This window comes from Grampus griseus (assembly GCF_964374135.1).
Source record: "Grampus griseus genome assembly, chromosome: 16".
Classification (NCBI taxonomy): Eukaryota; Metazoa; Chordata; class Mammalia; order Artiodactyla; family Delphinidae; genus Grampus; species Grampus griseus.
The window spans coordinates 47,800,966-47,821,886 of record NC_139010.1 but is presented as its reverse complement, the minus strand read 5'-3'; the positions used below and the strand labels follow the sequence as shown (position 1 = coordinate 47,821,886).

Below are 20,921 nucleotides of genomic sequence, written 5' to 3'. Positions count from 1 at the left end.
TGTCATATTTTTCCTCTTCCTTTTCTGCACCCTCCTGCCATCATCATAACCATCAGCAAACATTTATAGAGCATCTGATATGTGTCCGGCACTGAGCTTTACCTGCATTATCTCTTTTATTTTTCCTAATCCCCTCCATGAGGTAGGTATATTTTTGTCTCTATTTTATAGATGAAGACATTGAAATTCACAGAGAGGATACTGTTACTTTTTAATGGCTTGTGTTCATTGTTCATACCCCATGTATTTTCAGAAAGTCTTGACAGGCTCCAGTGTGTAACAATGTATTAAGTAGATTCAGCGAACTTTGTTGATTCCCTGCAGAAACAATTCTACATCCATCTCAACTTAAAAGCTATTTTGAGAATAACCTTTGCTATTAAGATGTTTAGTTTCTATGAAAGACCAAGGAATGGAGAATCTTCTAATTCCTGAAAACATCACTAATATATCTTAATATAGCTTTTTATAGCCCTTTCTAAAATAACAGTATATATTATTTCATATGATGGATGCTCGGAATAACTCTGTGTGATCAGGTGATAATATAAAACGGATGCTGAAAGAGGTCAAAGGATTTGTCCAAAGGAACCTGGGCTAGACCTCTGGTCTCCTGATTCTCATACCAAAAAATTTTCCATATATCAGAGCTCTTTTGGATCCATGGTGGCATGTGTGGAAGGGGAGCCTCCTTTATGTTTTTTCCAAGAATCTGTTCCGGAATCCAATCCTGGTACTGAATGACTAGGCTACTAGTAGTTGCCAAGTCCAATCAATCTTTTCATGGCTAAGGGGCTTAAGAAAAATGACCCAGTAGTTGACTGACTACAGAATTACAAGGATAATGCAGGACTTATTTTGAACCTATAGGAAGTGAGAGAAAACTAATGACAGGAAATCTACTCTCTGTATTCATTTAATTTAAGATTCCCTCAGTTTTAAAGTGCTACTCTCTGTATTCATTTAATTTAAGATTCCCTCAGTTTTAAAGTGCATCTCTATTACAGGAAGAAAATATAGGTGAAAGACTGCATCTCAGAATTAATGAATGTGCTAATATGTAAGAGTTCTATCACTTATTGACGTATTACTATGTTCCAAACACTAAGCTAAACATATTGAAATCTTGATAACATCCCCATAATCAACCTATGAAATAAGTATTATTATTCCCACTTTATAGATGAGGAAATTGAGGCTCAGAGAGGTCAAGTCACTTTTTGACACTCAGCTGAGGCCCATCTGACCCCAAGCTATTGCTTTTTCATCTAACACACTAATCTTTCTTCCATGTGGCCCTGGGCTTCCTTAAGAAAGGATTTATGGCAGTTCCCTCTGGTTTAGATTTTAGAACGTAGATAATTTCATGTATTGTCAATTTATAAAAACCAGTTATTGATTGTATAGGGTCAGTTATGTCCTGGAACCCTGTGCTAATCCCATGGTTTCAAATATTGCCTATATTTGGCTGACCCCCAAATTTACGTTCCAATCGTGACCATTCTCCTGACTCCAATATCATACAATCACCTCCTCAGCAACTCCCCTGGGACGTCTAATGTGCATCTCAAATGTAAATTGTCCCAAACAGAGCTCTTCATGTTTTCCTGTTATTCTCCCAGGCTTTTCCATCTATGACACTATCACATCCGCACATACTTGGACCAAAATCCTAATTTTCCTCCCTAAATTATAAATCCACTCACACTCTAAATCCAATATTTAGCCAGTCTTGTCTATTCAACCTCCAAAATATATCACACATCTGACTTTTTACCACCTTTACCACTAACCCCTTATGCAAGCACCACCGTCTCCCATCTAGTTCTAGACACAGCAGCGGCCTTTGAACTGCCTTCCCTCTTTCAGTCCTTACCCTGCTACAGTCCATTCTTCACTTAGTAGTCAGAGGAATGGAATGTTGTAAAAACATGAATCTAATTAAAACCTCCTGTAATTTCCCCCCTTTTTTTTTTAGAATAAAATCCGAATTCTTAATGATGAAATACGACTCCCCAACTGTACTGTCTTCAACCCTCCTCTCTTTACTCTGTTCCGAAGCCTGGCTTTCTTTCTGTGCCTTTAACACATCATGCTTATTCTCATTTTGAGACCTTTGCACTTGCTGTTCTTTCTCTGAAAGGATTTTCCTCCAGGTCTGACCGTCATGGCAGATTCTTTTCATTCAAGTCTCAGATCAAATTTTACTTTCCGGAAGAGTATTTTCTTAAATACATCAAGTTAGAGTAGCAACCTCCTCATACAACTTTACCCGATTTCCTGGTTTTTATGTTTTCAAACTCTTTTAAATAATCTTATACATCCGATTGCTCACTATGAGAGTAGGAAAGTGTACCTTGATACTTCTAATATTTTCAACAGTGTCCAGCACATATTTTTGAAATGGATAAATGAATTTTGCTTCTTTGAACATTTCACAGAACTTAGTCTGGCACCTTACATAGTGATGGTTAAATAAACATTTCATTAAGTTGATTTCCAAGAAAAAGAACTAACCTTTTATTTCTGATTTTGGCTATATTTTGCACATACTATATTAGATAAACTTGATGGAAGAACAGATAAAGGTACATTGTCTGATTCACTTTTAATCTAGGAAAGATGGGTCTTACCTAATTTCATAATTATTAAGTTGTTTGATTGCATTCTTGGCTTCTTGTTTATTTGAGAATGTTACAAATGCATATCCTCTATTGTTGCCATTAAAATCCATCATCATTCTCATTTCATAAATTTTACCAATCTACAAGTAATAAGAGAGAATTCATATTTATACATTGTACTTCCAAATGAAAACACACACACATGCATACACAACATTTTCTGAAGTCTCTGCCATGTTTGGCATTTGCATCCCATGTGTAATAGTTTGCATGTTTTCATGCTGGGTTGAGATCTGTTATCTGACTCATGGGCAAAGTCAGGATAAATAAAGAAAACATGTACAAGTGGCATTTCAGCCGGAGTTGCCAGAATGTATATTTTTGGCAGAGCAAGTGACCTTTCATCACACAATTATCTGGGGATTTATACGATATCTTAGGGACCAGAAAACACATTTGTCATCAGAAGTACAATTTCTTGATAGATTTGTCCTTGCCCTTTACATTGGCCTCTGAGGCCTCCATAGTTTTTATCTTTACTTGGTCATACTCACCAGTGATGTTTAAAACCAAAACCAAGAACACTCATTTGGAGCCTTGTGAAACTGACTTCTTAGCTATCTTTTCCACCTACCATGATATAAAGGTGAACATAGAAGGTGTGTTTCAGAGGATGGTCCTGGGAGCCCTGTTTTCTCCATCTGTAGGCTGAAGGTAAATGCTAGTCTTAACACAACTGATCCAGGGCCAGCACCTCCATGGTAGCAGTGTACTCACTCTATCCCTCTCACTGTAACTCCTCTGCTTTGCTTATATACTATTCCCTCCTGCTACCCCAACTGTTCTCTATAATCCAGACACAGCAATTCATTATTGCTGGCTGCTGTAAGACGGGTGGCCCACACAGACGTGAGGGACACGCGTGGGGAGAAGAGGCATCATTAAGCTACTTCTATTACGTCAGTGGTGTCTGACCCACAGGTCAGCCCCACGCCACCCCACGGTACTCAGTGATGGACGCCTATTTTTTTCCTGGGCTCATTAGGAAAGAGTTCAAGCATGTTTCATCTCTGCATTTCAAGTGTTTCTTGGTGCTCATTTTCATGTTCAGTATATAAGATTCTTATAGGATTAAGTCCTTGTAATTTATGCACGTGCCAAGTGACGTTGTTTGTATAAAATTAAGAGTAGTTCTGAAACTGAGCTGAACTACGCGCGCACACACACACACACACACACACACACACACACACACACACACACACACACACACACACACACACACACACACACACACACACACACACACCCGATTTTGGCATTTAGGAAAAGAAATAGCTAAACTCTCATTAAATTTTCTAGGAATTTTAAACACCACGTGGTAAATTATCGAAAATGTTAATTTTGTATTTTTGTTTTACCTTTGGGTTTAGTAGCAAAACATCATTTGGAATTCAAACTGAGGAAATTTATTCCTTAATTATATAGCGACTTTGAAAAACCATGTTATTAATCTTGTTGATTGCATTCAAATTTGTAGAAGGAAATTTCATTCTGGATCAATACGTATGGGGACACGGCTGAGCCATGACATACATATTTTTTAATGTGAAAATCTTATACTTTATAAAACCATATTAACATTTCAAAGTTGAAGCAATATCTTCTTTTAGACAGGTTGTTGTGTTATTCTAGATTGATAGACCTGTTGAGTTTGCAGTAAGATGGCTTTGCTAGTGGAGATGGGGGATTGAAATATAGATTAAAAAGTCATCAGCAATGGTAGTTTCAGCTGTCAGTAACAGGACAGCTGAGTCAAGGCAGTGATAATTAGGGGCCAATCACTAACAGCTGGGAAGGTTTTAACTTTGTCCATGATTGAGGAATGGTAATTGGAAAAGAAACCATCACTGACCAAGAAGAATGAGAGTGAAAGCAAGGTGAAGAGAGTAGTATTTTTTCCTTGAAAGATTTAAAAAAAAAAATCTTTAGACTCACTTTTTCACATAATGGTATAAGTTCATCTTCAAAAAGGTCTCGGGGAAGTTTTCCAATAAAAATTTCACAGCCCCTTTCTGGGGGTGCAGCATCCCAACCAGGCGGGGGACCACCATATTTTCTTTGTCCATTTTCCTGCAAATCCCATGTGGATTTTAGGAGGGAGAGAAGAAAACAATAGAATCTTTAGTTTGAGTTCCTCAACTATTTTCAAAATCATTTCTCAATAAGGAAGATACTTATTGACAAGTAATAGTAGTGGACTGGTCAGAGGATAAAAATGGACGTCTCTTTTGTATGAATTTTTTAAAAAATATTTATTTATTTGGCTGTGCCGGGGCTTAGTTGTGGCACATGGGATCTTTAGTTGCAGTATGTGAACTCTTAGTTGTGGCATGCATGTGAGGTCTAGTTCCCTGACCGGGGATTGAACCCAGGCCCCCTGCATTGGGAGTGCGGACGCAGTCTTATCCCCTGGACCGCCAGGGAAGTCCCTTTTTTGTGTGAATTTCAACACCGTGCTCTTGCTTCAGCGACTTGCTCCAGATAAGCACTGTGAAAACTTATAAAGTGCTGGACAAATATAAAGGTTATTTTTTTGGTTTGTTATTATTTTGCCATTCAGACTCACCAATGCCTGATCGTCAAAGGATATGATTATAATTTGAATCTGGGGTTCTGATTTAATATTGAAGTCTATGAGGTTCTGGACCTGAACTACTTGGCTCCATGACCCACTAGCTGTGGGGCATTGGGCAAATTGCTTTACTTCCCCAAACCTCAGTGTTTCTCATATATTAAGTGGAGGTACTATCAGCTTTTGATTAAAGGAGATAATGTATCAAATATGCATGGCACAGGTCTCGGCATGTGATATATATTCAATGCCTCCCTGGATTGAGGCTGTTTCATGCACTGAGCATGGCAACGTAGGCCCCTAAATAGAGACATCTTGAAGGTTAACATTTGAAAGAGTGGACTGGCTAATTTTGGGGGTAACCAGTGAGGGACTTGTCTTCAAAGCTGACAAGATGGTGAAAGGTGTTTACTAATGTTGCATCTCTGTGGAGAACAATGCAGTTCTCAGTCCAAATACTGTAGCATTAGCTTCTATATATATTTTTTCCTTTGTTCTAAAAAATCCTTGGTAAATTCAATGTCCTTTTGGGGGAGGAGTAGCACTGATGCTTGTCTGCCCTGCTGTCTGTATTTTTCTGAAGGTTAATGACCTAAACATAACTTCAGGGGCCCCAAAGTAAAAGATAGGCCTAATCCACCATTATTGAGCTGAAATAATTCATTTGCTGGAGAAGAATAAATTTACTTTCCACTTAGGTATAGCCAAAGCTCTTTGTTATACTTTAAGTGATTTTTGGAGAAAGGAAAACATAAAAGACCAAATATCAGTATTATTGCTAATTTCTACAATTACTACTTTAAAAAACTTTTGTACTGTAAAATGATGGATAAAACCTAGTAATGTATAAAGTAAAAAGAAAAATTCCCCAACGCATCACCCTACCCACCTGTAGAAATAGTTACTGTTAAGTTTATCTGCCTTTCCAAATATTTTTCTATGTATATTTTCAAAAGACATGTTAGTTATTTAAAGACATTGTTTTTCACGATAGTTGTTTGTCAAAAAAAAAATCAAAGTAAAGCAGCTTCTAGTTTCACTGTTAAATCTTTATATATACTAACTTGAGACTTTCTCGGTTATTTTATAAGTGGTAGTACAAAGGCTTTTTGGATCACAGTATTTAAGTATTTAAATGATGTCTGTTATTGCAATCATTTAAAAAATTCCTACTAATTTAATCGTGTTGCCTTAAGTTAAAAAGATGTCATATGGGTGTTCTACATTGCCTTGATTACTTTTTGCTTCAAGCAAGCAGGTGCTTTTCATTTTACTAAACGTTGAAATGTTTGCCTCAAGAGTTCTTGTATTTTTTCTTCCCCTATATTCTTGCAGGATTATCCAGTAGAAAAAGTGTCAGTGAAAAATCTGAGAAATAAAATGTTTTATACTTACAGGAAACAAAACAAAACAAAACGTAAGAATTCAATGAGCATATCTCAACCAAGAATTTCCTAAAAAAAGAATCATATTTTCAGAGACATATTTAAAGTTTTCTTACTTAACAAATACCTGTATAACACTTAGTATATGACAGCACTATTCTAATTCTCAGTATCATGGGTTAAGGGCTATTACTATCCGGACCTCACAGAAGACAGTTAAGCCCACAGAGATTAAGTAATTTGCCAAGATCATGTGGCTGGGGAGTGGAAAGGTCAGGATTTGAAGCCAGGCAGTCTCATTTCAAAGGCCATCAGCTTAATCCCTACTACATTTTGCTTTGTTATGTGGTAGTCTAATCACTTATAACAGATTCACACATTTAAGTACTTATTTATGAAAAAATTATCATGTCACTGAATTGAAAATTCTCTGCTGCATTTAAAATCCTTTCCAATTTCCAATCGTTTTACTACACAAATTTTAGGGAAGAACATATCTCATACCTATTGCTTACAGAGAGGTGTATTTCTATTGCCATACTACAATCTACTTCCTTGGGTCGACTGTCACCATTTGGTTTATGCTGTTCCCTCTGAGGCCATTTCTGTATTTCTTAAATGTCTGGAGATATACTATTCAATGGATTATTGGAATAAATTTAGTATAAACTTGGCAGTATTTTTACTATTCATGCTGAGGAAACCAAACTTTCATCGCATCATAGTGAAATGGTTATTCCAGAATTTCTCATTTGACAAGCTCTGTCTGATAGCTTGAAAATAAATAGGCAACCAGCAGATTGACCTTTAGAATTTTCCCCTCAACTTTCTTGCTATAATTGTTAAAAAAAAGTCACAAACTATTTTGTGCATGTCACGTATATAGGAGAATTCATCTGCTTATAAGCCAAAATGATTGGGTAGGAGAGATGATTAATTCTGTTGTTTCTGTAAACAATTGAAATAAATTCACCAAGAGTATTTTGGGGGATCACCAAGAGTCTGACTGGTGAAGTTCAAGCACTGGGGGATATTTGCCCTATGAGCCACCCACTGGGCTGGGAATGCACCAGTGGTGGAGGTCCAGGCCACTTTAAGACAGGCGCTGGGCATTAGTCATGGGGTTGAAATAGCTGTCCGTTACTCGGAAAGGACAGTTGGGAGCTGGATTGCTGGTATTTTAGGCAGTATTTTTATAGTTGAGGAGTTTAAAATAGATAAAGCCTAGTTATAGCTGCTCTTTCCTCTCCTGGCTGATGTCCTTCTTGTGAGATGAATTCCTCCGGCAGCACAAATGTATTAGTCATTCAGAGAGAGAAAATATAGGTTTTTGTTTTCCATGAATGTTTGTTCATTGAACTCTGGGATCTTTTATTTTTCCAAAGACTTGGAAACCATTTATTCTCTCAAATCACACATAAATAGGTGAAGACCTTCAACTGTGTAAATTTAAAAATTAAAGACCTCATTCTAACTATAAATCCAGTGGCTTTAATTTAAATACTGGATACTGAGCCTAGCCAGTAAGTATTTGGAAGTCCCTTCTGTTGCAGATATTTTAAACCTTTCATGAAGGAACCATAGAGTCTTTAAGAAATTTTATATGCCATCTTCTTGACCTTGGATAAAACCACCCAACCTTTAGTAAATGATTCTAAGCAATAAATCTTAGCGTGAAGGACAAGTGGATGGAGTTAATTTGGGCCACCTGGCATCTGATCTTTTAATACATCTGGGAAATCTGGGCAAAACTGCCTTTTTCCTATAGCAGTTAAAAATAGCAGATACTTGCTTTTCTAGTGTCCCTTGCAACTAGGGCAGTAATGGTTATAATAAATTGCGTTCTGGTGCAGAAATTTTCAACGTGCTAACATTAGTGTTGAATCCTCCTTGGATACATTTTCTTATCATTCCAGGTTTGTGGTGTGGTTTTGGGTTTCATTCCTAAAAGCTTACTCTTTAAAAAATTTTTAAATTTTAATTTAATTTATTATTAAAGTATAGTTGATTTACAATGTTGCATTAGTTTCAGGCGTACAGCAAAGTGATTCAGGTACACATATACATATCTTTTTTTTTTCCCTAAAAGCTTACTGTTGAATCTAGTTCTCTAAATTCAAAATTTCTGTAACCCAGCATCCTTTTAATAAACTCCTTTTCTGCTTAATCAGCCAGAATTTACCTCTAATACTTGCACATGATAGTAACAGCAGCAAAAAACAACAGCTAAAACAGCGGCTAACTCTGAGTCAAGCAATGTGCCAAGTGCTTCCCAGGTATTAATTCATTTAATCTTCTCAACAAACCTATGAGCCTGATACTACTATTACTTTCATTTTGTAGGTGAGAAATCCAAAGACATAAAAGCAGTAAGTGGCAAAGACAAAATCTGAATCCTGAGTCCATGCTTGTAGTTATAACATTTTTCTCTGTTTTTTTATATTAACCCAATATGCTCATTTTACAGATAAGGAAACTGAGTCCAGAGATGTTATGTGACTTCCTTAAAGTTACACTGGTTAAATTTGTTGCAGAAAACACTAGACTAAATGTCCTCTGATTCTCAATCTGGTGAACTTGGCAAATATACTGTTCAAAAGTCGTGATGACTTTTCTTCTCAGGCTTAGCAGCCTCACAATTTTGTATGTTGTGTGTCACACCTACTTTCTTGTTCAACTTCATCAAACATGGACACCAGATGATTGGTTGTCTCCCATAAATGAACCGATTCATAAACTCAAAGAATATTAATTAATGAACCCTCATTCAGTTTATTTTTCTGAGTAGTAATTTCAATTCCTTTAATGGTTCTTTGGAAATTTTATATTCCAAATCTGTAATCATCTTTGTGGTTCCCTTTGGTCCTTTGTTTTTTCTTGCCAAGAGGGAAGAAATTGTGTATGTTTCCTTATTCAACTGCTTTCAGCTGTTCTTCTACCCATTTTCCAATTGACTATGTTTGTATCTATTTCTGCTCCTGATCGCTCAGGTGCTGGACAATCTCCCCATGCTTGGTGACATTTCTGACGTTCACAAGCATGCCAGTCACCACCGCCATACCAAGAACAATGGTTCCATGGCTAAACTCCTGTGGTCTCTTCTCACAGCTGATGCCAATGCATTGAGAACAGCTTTCTGGACTGTGTCTATTGCAGTTCATAAATTAATAGCATATTTTCCTGGTTGTTGATTTGAAAGGTTGAATAAAGGTCTTTACAAGGCATTATTTTTATTACCTTTCACCTGTGTACCAACTATATATCTCAATATGTGATAGGGTTCAAGGCAAATCTAAGGGGCCTTAAATAAGATGTACCAAAAGAATCCTCTTAGATGTGATTTTAACTTTGGTCTGCTAATGCTGTTATTGTTGTTGAGGACAACAGACGGTGCTATAGGGAATGTTTATTTTGTTAATTCTGTATGAAAGATAATGATCTGTTTTGTGTATTGTTTGTTTACCTGCACATCTTAAGACCAGTGACTGCATATTGGTAAAATCTATTTTAGGCTAAGAATTTTTCGAAGGCAGAATTTATTTAACTTATATTCTGTGGAAGTTGGCATTACCATTATTAGCTATTTTTTAAAATCTTTGCATTCATACACAATATGAATGTCAGATATTTTCTTTAAAATAGAAAGAGCAATGATAATTGTGGTGTAAAGACTGAATAAATGGGATGTTTGAATTTGTAGAAATGTGGTACTATAGTTAGTAACAAAGAGGCAAAGTTAGGGCAGGAGCATAACACATGAATATAGATTTAACTTTATCATACAGCCCAGAGTTTCTCAAAATATTTTATGTGAGGTAATATTAGGTGGTTTATAGACCAATGCTTTATTTTAATAGTTATGCATTTATTTTATTGTACATCAGGAAAATATATTTATCACATAAAACCTTTTCCACTTACATAAAAGTCTACTTTTAACACTAAACTCAGTATTTCTATTCAAGTTATTTAATGAATTCTAAATAAATATTATTTTTGGCTGTATGTGTTTATGGCAAAAATCACAAAGATGCAAATAGATTTTGGCTTTTTAAAATTTATCTTTGTTTCAGTCTTCAAAAAGCTTCCACATTTGATTTTTTAAAAATATATGGTATGGTTTGTTCATAAAAACAGCTGTCAGCAAATTATGAATCATGTTCCTGTATCACTTTGGAAGACTGACTGTTGAAAGCCTATTGCCTAGGAAAATAGTCCTAATTTCATTTCAAGTTGCTAGTTGTCTTATGGAGGCAGAACTAACTTGTTATCAGATGATGCCTTTAATAATATCATCTTCTAATATTTTCCCTTTATGGATTATGTGTGACAACCACCCTTGAGGAATTCAGTATCTCAGTTGTTGAAGTATTTAAGAGCAAACAGGCTTTTAAAAATAACTTGCATTTTGTAAAGCTCATTATGTTTTTGGCCAATTCATGGGTATATTAAATCCAAGAATATCCTTACACAAAATTAGAAATCAGAAAATTTATTTTTTTGGAGTGTGTATGTGTGTTTCTACATAAGAGAACAAGTAAAATGCCAATTAACTTCTAAGACCCTCTGTTCACATTTGCCATGAGTTTCACTAATGATGGACTGCACAGCATATATTATCTTGAGACCAGGCTTTGCTGTGTTCATGCTCACTTCTGGCTCTGGGCAGTTGCCTTGTCTTACTGCTGCAATCTCCAGGAACCTATAAATTCCATCTACAAAATAACTAGGTGAAATCTTTGGTGATTCCTTTATCCATTTGGGGCGTTTATCTTTTTGCAATGTGTAATTTATTCAATAGGCCCATGCAACTTTTTATTATAGATACAATTTGCCTTTCTGAATTGACTAATAGTAGAGATCTGATTAAATGACATAAAGATATCCCCATGCAAATAAGGACATTTGGCCTTATGCAGATAATGAACATTTGGTTTGGGTTAATTGCTCTTCTATCCTTTCCTAGTTCAACATATGCCAAGGAGAATTCCATCAAATGCACTTGTCTTTTAGCATGTGAGAAATTTTATACAGTAATTAATCTCCTTATCACACCCCCATGAATTTTTACAAGCTGAGGGTCTCAGCAAGACACTAAATTTCTCCTGACTTGAAATTCTTCATTTAAAAGGGAATAGGGTTAACTAGGCGATTGCAGAGGTCTTGGGAGGGTATTAGGATGGTTGTGAAAGGGAGGCTGACTTTCACCATATTAAAATGTGGAAAAATGTTCATAGGATGTTTTCTGAGTTAGTCAATAGGACCCTTAAAGGAAATGTAGGGATTTTTAAAACCAATGTGTCTCCATTGCATATCCCCTTGACACCTGGTCCATTAATTACTTAATGACTTTCTTTGCATTGATTCACTTTCTTAAACTTACACAAAAAAGAAAATACCGTTCTCATAAGTGGAGTATCATTTCCCACAAATGGAAGGTCACTATAAAAGAAACTGCAAAAGAAGGAAACCATGATCAAGTTCTAGCTGGACATCGTTGTCTATTAAAAGTTCTGAGCCCTAGTTCTGCTGTTTAAAAAGATTAGCAGAGGGAGGGGATATGGGGATATATGTATACATATAACTGATTCACTTTGTTATACAGCAGAAACTAACACAACATTGTAAAGCAATTATACTCCAATAAAGATGTTACAAAATAACAACAACAACAAAAAAGATTAACAGGGGCTGGAGAGGTGTTTAAGACATACCTTCAATGACTTCCCTCATCAGAAAGCGTAAAATAGAATTGAAAGTGGAATCATTCTCTCATGATGAAATTCAAGGTTATTGAATCCTCTGTAGGATTCAAGGTACGGTTCGGCTCTCTACCCTGCATCTCTGAAACAATGTTAAAAAAAGGATCACAGCTACTGAAGTCCTACCCAAATTCATGATTGCATGTTTCTGTGATCTCATTTTTTCTCCTTAGCCTACGTTAGAGAGCTCTCTTCGCGTGTCATAATAACATTTTAGTTGCTGAAGATGAAGAGCCACTTATTTTTGATTGCTGATTGGTATTAACAGGTAACAATTTAAAAAATCCTGAAGTTGTCTGCAAACAAAGTCTAAAGTTCAAAACAGCCATCGGTGCTTCTGTGTATTTGAGTCATGAAATTTACACCAGTTTTTAAGCTGATAAAATGGAAACCCTTATGTGCTTCTAGTTTAAGGGAAAACACTATAATCCATATTTTGCAAAGATTTTGAACCTTATATTGAAGACCTCATATATAACCAACTTTCTATTAGGCTATTGGAGGAGAAATTCATTGCTGTTTGAAAATAGCTCCTGGAATGCCTTTCTATTTCGTGGGATGCTGAAGTTCCCATCACATGTCAGGTACACACACTCTCCACAAAAGGATTCACAGAGCTGCTGCTTCATTTGGAGTCTTCCACACCAGCCTGTGGCATTGCTGGCTAGTAGAAGCAAGGCTTCTAAGGTGCTTGATAATTAAGTTAGCCTGTGGGTGGCTGGAGTGATAAGCTTAGGGAAACACGTGCCTGTGATGATCTACTGGTCCCACCCTGTTCTCATGCTTAGTGCCACCTATTTAAGGAATTAGGACATTCACCAAGTGCATGAACGATAAGTCCTTGGCTAGTGGGGACAGGAGCAGTTGGTGAGAACAGGCAATAGAAGAAAAAGTAGGACCCAGGAACTATATTTTACCATGAAGTCAAATTCCTTTTTCTGTCCCTAGGATTTTTGTGTGGTGGTTGGAAAAGAATGTCAATGCCACAGTGTTCCTCCATCTGCTTCTCACTGAGCTAGTCTAGTCGAAGCCATTTGTAAACTCTGGGATCCTAAGTTACTTATTTTTTATTGCATTATTTGTAGGAAAAATTGTAATTTGAAAAATACCCAAGGAAATTTACTAAAGTACATTATACTAAACCAGAGAGATAGGGGAGTTAACTTAGTTTGAGGCACACTTAGCAGAGGGATGATCTCCTAATCAGATCTAGTGCCATGCTTTGTACCTTATTTCTGATACATATCTATTGAGGAACTGAATAAATTAGAATTAAAATATGCAGTTGCCGTGAAACTCCAAATAAGAGAACACACCTAGAAAGCACAGTTTGAGAAATGGGAATTAAAGTCTGTATTTTATTCTAGTTTGAGGAAATTGTTCCCAGGAACAGATTGATGACTGATTAAAAAAAGGAAGAGAAGGATGAAGCCCACTGATTTCTCATTTATCTGCTGTAATCTTACTGGATCTTTGAAATTAAGACACACTAATATCTTCACCGCTGAAAAGTGTTGTGCATTTTACAAATATTTTGGTGAATCAGTATCACCCAAGTGGTCCCCTCTGCCAAGGATGCTGTTTTGTCCTTGGCTCCTTGCAATGTTTGTTTGCTCTCATCTTCTAAGTCTCAGCTTCAATGTCATCTTGTCTGAAGAAGGCCTCCTGCCATTGTCATTTAACCTGATTTATGACATTCATAGCACTCAACATGATATGTCATTATTTTATTTCTTGTTTATTTTCTGTTTCCCCATGAGTAATTTTCATGAAGGCAGGCACCGTGTCTCTCTTTGTGGAATCAATAAGTGAATGAATGAGGGTTTAGACTTCATTTGGTGGGTAGGACAAGGAGGGGTGCTCCTACTTCCTTTAAGGAATCTTAAATGCTCATCTATGTTATAGGAAGTTTTCTTTAAAAACTGTGAATTAGGCATAGAGAACAGACTTGTGGTTTCCAAGGGGGAGAGGGAGCGGGTGGGGGATGGATTGGGAGTTTGGGATTAGCAGATGCAAACTATTATATATAGAATGGATAAACAACAAGGTTGTACTGTATAGCACAGGGAACTATATTCAATATCCTGTGATAAACCATAACCATAATGGAAAAGAATATAAAAAAGAATATATGTGTGTGTATATATATGTATAACTGAACCACTTTGCTGTACACCAGAAATTAACACAACATGGTAAATTAACTGTACTTCAATTTTTTAAAAAAACCTGTGAATTAACTTATAGCAGAGTACTAGATTAAGGATAAGAGTTGGGAGTCAGCAAACTTTCTCTATAAAACGCCAGATAGTTGATATTTTAGGATTAAAAAAAAACCCCGACTTTTTTTTTTCTTTTTGCGGTACGCGGGCCTCTCACTGTTGTGGCCTCTCCCGTTGCAGAGCACGGGCTCCAGACGCGCAGGCTTAGCGGCCATGGCTCACGGGCGCAGCCGCTCCGCGACATGTGGGATCTTCCCGGACCGGGGCACGAACCCGTGTCCCCTGCATCGGCAGGCGGACTCTCAACCACTGCACCACCAGGGAAGCCCAAAGCCCCCGACCTTTTGAAATTGTGAGAATCACTCATAGCCTTCAATCACTACAAAAACAGGCTGTGGCCACATTTGAGTCGTGGGTCAGTTTGCTGACCTCTGACTTATGTCTCTACTGAATTGTATAACTCTGGGGCTTGTCTTCCAATGTAAAATGGAAAGGGTTGGATTATACCAGTATTAAATATACATGTAGTAAACATATAAAGAATTAGAAATAATAGCCTAATGAACCCAAGCACCTATCATCCAGCTTCAATAATGAAATTTTCCTCATGAAATTTTCCCAACTTTTCTATTCCTAACCGAATGCTTCTTATAAATTTTTTCTACTTCATGAGATTTTTTTCCTTGACATAAAAATAATCCATATTCATTATAGAAAGTTTGGAACATAACACAAGGAAGAAAAAACTACTCTCATCAGAGATTACATTTCATTATCTCCCAATATTTGTGTGTGTGAATAATTTCTTAAAATATGATCTGTAAACTGATATATACAGTTTTGCATTCTAATTTTTAACATTAAAATTTGGACATTTCTGCATGTCTTTGAAATCACAGTTTTACATGACTATATAATTTGGAAATATAAGGGTGACATATTTTATATGACCAGTAATATTTTATTGGACACTTAGGATATGTCCAATATTTTTAAACAAATTCCACTATGATGAGCATCCTTATGTCTAAATATTTGTCCTCATTCCTTAGGTCAAAGACTATGGTCAGTTTTAAGGCTCTAAACAGAAAGGTAACACCCACAGCTGTATTGCTCACTTAATGCAATCTTATAGTGTCCTTTTAAATTCTGGGTAAATTCATTTTTATTTCAACTACTTGCTATGCATTTTAGGTCAGCTGCTACACCTTATACTTCTATAATGCCAAGGACCAACACTAACACATTGTGTTCAATAATAGGGACTAAGGAAACAAAACAGACAAACAAGAACAAAAAAACTTTGAGGACAACCACTGGATTAAGCAAGCAATGGGACTGACATACCGCGTAAATATTTGTTGTAATAATTTTTAGAAAGTAGATTATCAGGGCTTCCCTGGTGGCACAGTGGTTGAGAGTCCACCTGCCGATGCAGGGGACACGGGTTCGTGCCCCAGTCCGGGAAGATCCCACATGCCGCGGAGCGGCTGGGCCCATGAGCCATGGCTGCTGAGCTTGCGTGTCTGGAGCCTGTGCTCCGCAACGGGAGAGGCCACAACAGTGAGAGGCCCGCGTACCGCAAAAAAAAAAAAAAAAGAAAGATAATAGATTATCAGTAGGGTAATTGGACAGTGTTAATACACACCATATTTTAAATCACTTAAAAATAGTATATAAGTATCTTGAGTCTTCTTTAAAAAAATATTCAGACTACTTGAGGGTGATCTTTATTAGCTATATATTTAGCTTTCCTTGTAGTAGAATTAAAACTGATGTAAACTGACTCCACATTGGGTGGAAAGTTTTCTGAAAATGTTCATCTATGAAAATGTATTTTTCTAGATTTAAGGAGAAAATTCCAGCAGAAAGAAGCATCGCGTGTCACAGAGTTGATGACCCACGCTAGTAACGCGTTCTGGAGGGAAGGTTCATCATAATGTGATTTTTTTTTTCCTTTGACTCTCAAAGACATGTATAGTAGTTTTAGAAAATCTGGGAAGTACAGTTAAGAGTGAAAAAGTGAGGAAAAAAAAACCCCACACATATTTCATTGCCTGGAGAAAAAGTCTGTTTACCAGCTGACATAGTGGCACACATCCAAAATCTTTTTGTGTGGCATAATGCAACTAAGTTGAAAGTTTAACTTGTCAATATTACACAATTTTTATCAATAATATTTGTTGAACCTGTATATGCAGAGTATTGCATTAATGTTCTTTTATTCTTTAAAGAACTTTGATAAAAATTTTAGCCATGAATTCTAAAGATATCCAATTGTTATTAAAAAGATATCGCAAAGCATATTTTCAAGCCCTCACAAGCACGTTTTATTGCATCAGTTTGTATATAAAAGACTGGCTCATGTTATTAAGTAACCTGCAAAATTCTATTTTTGACCACTGTATTTGTCCTGCTAGTGATAAGAGAGCACAAATTAGTCACCCTCTCTTTTTCGAATTCTTCTTTTGCAAGTATTCAGCATTCAATATCAGAGACTGCAAAGAAGAGCAGAAGCAAATCCTTCAATCCCTAATTTAGCAAATACCATAACATTTAAAAATATCATTTTATAGGTATGCTCCCTGAATTGTATTAATATATTTACCTTCATTTGTGTACAGAGATTTTTAAAAAAGTAAACCCGATGTTCTTTTTTTTTTTGATGACGATACTAATGTTTTCTCTAATCCAGAGTAGGAAGACTGAAGTATTGAGAAGGCTAAAGGCTTTTCCCTAAATGGCAGAGTTTGAAGCTATGTCTCAATACATGCTGGTTTCCTCTTCCAATTAGACAAGTTTGCTGACCAGTAACTAGATTGAGCAGATGCTAGAATCACAAAGTCTTGACTAAGAGTGGGGTAGGTCCTAGCCAACCTTCTGGGAAATTAAGGCTGAGAGCAGTTAAGGGACTTGAGTTTGGGATTAACATATACACACTACTATATATAAAATAAGTAAACAACAAGGACCTACTGTATAGCACAGGGAACTATACTCAATATATTGTAATAACCTACAATGGAAAATACTATGAAAAATAATATATATATATATCACTGAATTACTTTGCTGTACATCTGAAACTAACACAACCTTGTAAATCACCTATACGTCAATTTTTAAAAAAGAATTAAAATATAGATCATACTTGCGTGTGGTAGGTACTGGGTTGAATAGCAGGTCTCTGATTTGAAGTCTTAGGTGATTTTCTACACTTTGCAGCCAAAATCAGAAGGTATTTTCCAAATCATTCAAAGTGGTTGACCCAAGTCATGTATATATTTACATCTTGATTAGAGGCTTTAGATCTAGATAGCTAGGTTTCAGAATTTTAGGTTTCTACATTACTAGAAAATTTCTGTTCCAGTAGTCATTCTGCTAACAAATAATTACTTAAAGTGAATCATGTTACAAAGTTTAAGCTCAACAAAATATTTTTAGCACGCTCTGCCATGCTAATCTCTCAAACTGCAGTCTTAAAGATAACATTATAACAGCTCTTAGTTCTGTAAATCTTGCCAGAAATTTTGGCCAATTGCAGTGGAATTAAGATGGCCTATAAATCTTGGGCAAGCTACCTAACTCCTTGAGCCTTGTTTTCCTTATCAGGAAACTGGAGATGATCATAGTAACTACCTCATAGTGTTGTTATTAGTATTAAATGAGTTAATACTCATTTAATACTAATATTAAATTACTAAATTTAAATTATTAAATACTAATACTAAATTAAATAGACATAAAGCAGTTAGAATATAAATGTCCAGTAAATGTTTACTATTTTGTAATTGTTATTAACTTGTGATCTAAAACCTCTATTAATATTTTCTGAATGTAATTGAATATATAAGATCAACGTAATAGGCAGTTTGGCCGTATATTTTTAGGGGTATTATATTTGAAAACATTTAAAATGATAAAAGTAAAATAGCCTTATTGTTTTTTTCCTTTTTAATGCAAATGTTCGTAAATTATTAGGTTTATGAAAAGATCTCCATTGCTGTTTGAGTCTCTTTTAAAAATGTATTGTTATTTGCAAGCTTTTTACATTGTTCTAATATGTTAAAATTTTCTGTTCTGCAGAATTTTCTAAATGATCACTTAATGACTGTTTACGTTTCATTTGTAACAGGATTTTAAGATGGAATGGGATTATTTTGGCCTCTGGTTTGGATACGAAACTGTCACTGGACCACAAGCAGGACAAGGAGGTAGGGAGAAACTGTTTAACTGTTTGACATTCTTTTTTTTTTTTTTTTTCCCGGTACGCGGGCCTCTCACTGTTGTGGCCTCTCCCCTTGCGGAGCACAGGCTCTGGACGTGCAGGCTCAGTGGCCATGGCTCACGGGCCCAGCCGCTCCGCGGCTTGTGGGATCTTCCCCGACCGGGGCATGAACCCGCGTCCCCTGCATCGGCAGGCGGACTCTCAACCACTGCGCCACCAGGGAAGCCCTGTTTAACGTTCTTAACTGAACATCCCCTACCCCTCCTCATCCCTGAATTTAGAAAATAATATTGAAGAGTTTGAAAGGAAGTTTTGGAGTTGACTCAAAGATATTTGGAGCCCACTGCTGGTGTGTTGTGAATCCTAGTTCCCCCTAAGTGGGAGGAATTTTGAGGTGCTTCTCAGCTAACCTAAAGCAGGGGAGAGGAGTAGGAAACCACTCAGAACTTGCTATGTATTCCCTGCTGTTGGGAACACACGAAGCTGCTGGGTCTAACTCAGTCCTAAAGTATCTAATGGCAAACAATGGGCTGGCCTCCTGCTTTGATGGTGGTGAGAAGGAGAGCTCGTTGCTTTGTGTCACGTGCACTTGCAGGTTTTACTAGGTCAGAATGTGTGTTTCCAGGGGACTAGAGTTTGGCCAAATGTAGGAATCAGGGGTCATTTTCCATCTTCTCCAAGAGGGATGCTTGGGGTGTCGAAAAGAGCTCTGCCAAAGGAGACTGAGGCCCAGGGAAGGAGCCTCTAGCTAGAGCAGAGTGTAGCCAGTTGAGAGACCCCTGGCAATGGATTTAAGGAGGTCTTTGATGACCCTACAGAGTATCCCAGGAGGTTTACACACCTGCTGGGCCCAGAGCCCAATGCCAAAATCAGTCAAGTAGAAACTTTCCTGTCCCCTCTCCTTTGCTTTCACCCCTTTCCTCTGCTCCAGCTGAGTCAGGAATTCTAGTTAGGAAACTGGTGTCGGAAACTATACTTCTGAAAGCATAAAGGAGAAAAAATAGAAATTGCCCTCCACCCTGACATGCCTGGAAAAGGGAAATGGCTTTCACTTGGAATAAAGTTAAGTTTTTATTCTACTGGACAAGACATATTCATTATTTAGTGGAGGATCTTTTATTAGCTGAAAGTTACCAGAAAAGTCATGAGACTTTCCCTGAATTTCATCTGGGGGGAATGAAAGAACCAGTGCCCAGAATAAAATTAAATGGACAGTTTATATTGTTTTAGGATTATTTCTCATAAAGTTCTGTTTGTTGAGTATACTTATATATTCATAGTTAATAATTTCCTTTTATACATTAGGTTTATGATATTGAGATATTAGAAATAGCGTCACACTAGAAAGGCTTATATGTTTTCATCATTATATTTCAGATCATTAAAGGTTTGTTTCCAGAGGGGAATATACTTATGTATGAATATTGACAAATTGGTTTTCAAAAGGGTTTAAGTGCTTTCCACTACCACTATCTTTGCATGAGTGTTTCAGATACAAAGCAGTTAAAAAGATAAACTGATATAAAACATTTTTGATTTTATAACATTTATGAAACTGCTGATTACAAAAGCTAAAAACATTTTTTCAACTAACTGTACCTGAGCAAATGTAAAAAATTATTATTCTGAGTGTATCTGTTTTATAGACTGTAAACTCTATAGAATTTCCTCTGTGGATTATGAAATACCCCTTTATGTGGGAAAAGACTGCATAAAAATTTTCAATCAGGCATTAATTTTGAAGCACATTAAATTTGGAAATGAAGACATTTAAAAGTTTAGTAATGATCCTAAAATAGACTTTTATTAAGTATTAAAAACTAATAATACATTAGTATCTCCCTTGACTTAAATGAAATTTCAGAAGCCTTCTGTGAAATAATACTGAAATCTTAAAAAAGTCTAAATAAATACTCTTCATTAGGATGAAAAATTAGAAATAACTTTGAGCATTATATTATCTCTAACAAAGTGTGCCATGACTTATAAGATTATTGCAAAATGTACTACATTTAGTTTTCAACTGATCTGACAAAGGAACATGTAATAAAGGACACTATTGTAT

At 36.3% G+C, this 20,921-nt stretch overlaps 1 protein-coding gene across 3 annotated transcripts in view; it reads right to left on the bottom strand.

Moving 5' to 3' along the window:
- Window positions 1–20,921, bottom strand: part of A1CF (APOBEC1 complementation factor) — a 76,325-nt gene that overhangs the window by 28,902 nt on the left and 26,502 nt on the right. For all 3 annotated transcript variants that reach the window (XM_082674050.1, XM_082674051.1, XM_082674052.1), the window contains exons 3-4: window positions 4,623–4,757; window positions 2,634–2,764 (exon numbers count right to left, since the gene is read on the bottom strand). In XM_082674050.1, the coding sequence (XP_082530176.1) occupies window positions 2,634–2,764; window positions 4,623–4,757 (266 nt within the window). The remainder of the gene's footprint in view (window positions 1–2,633; window positions 2,765–4,622; window positions 4,758–20,921) is intronic.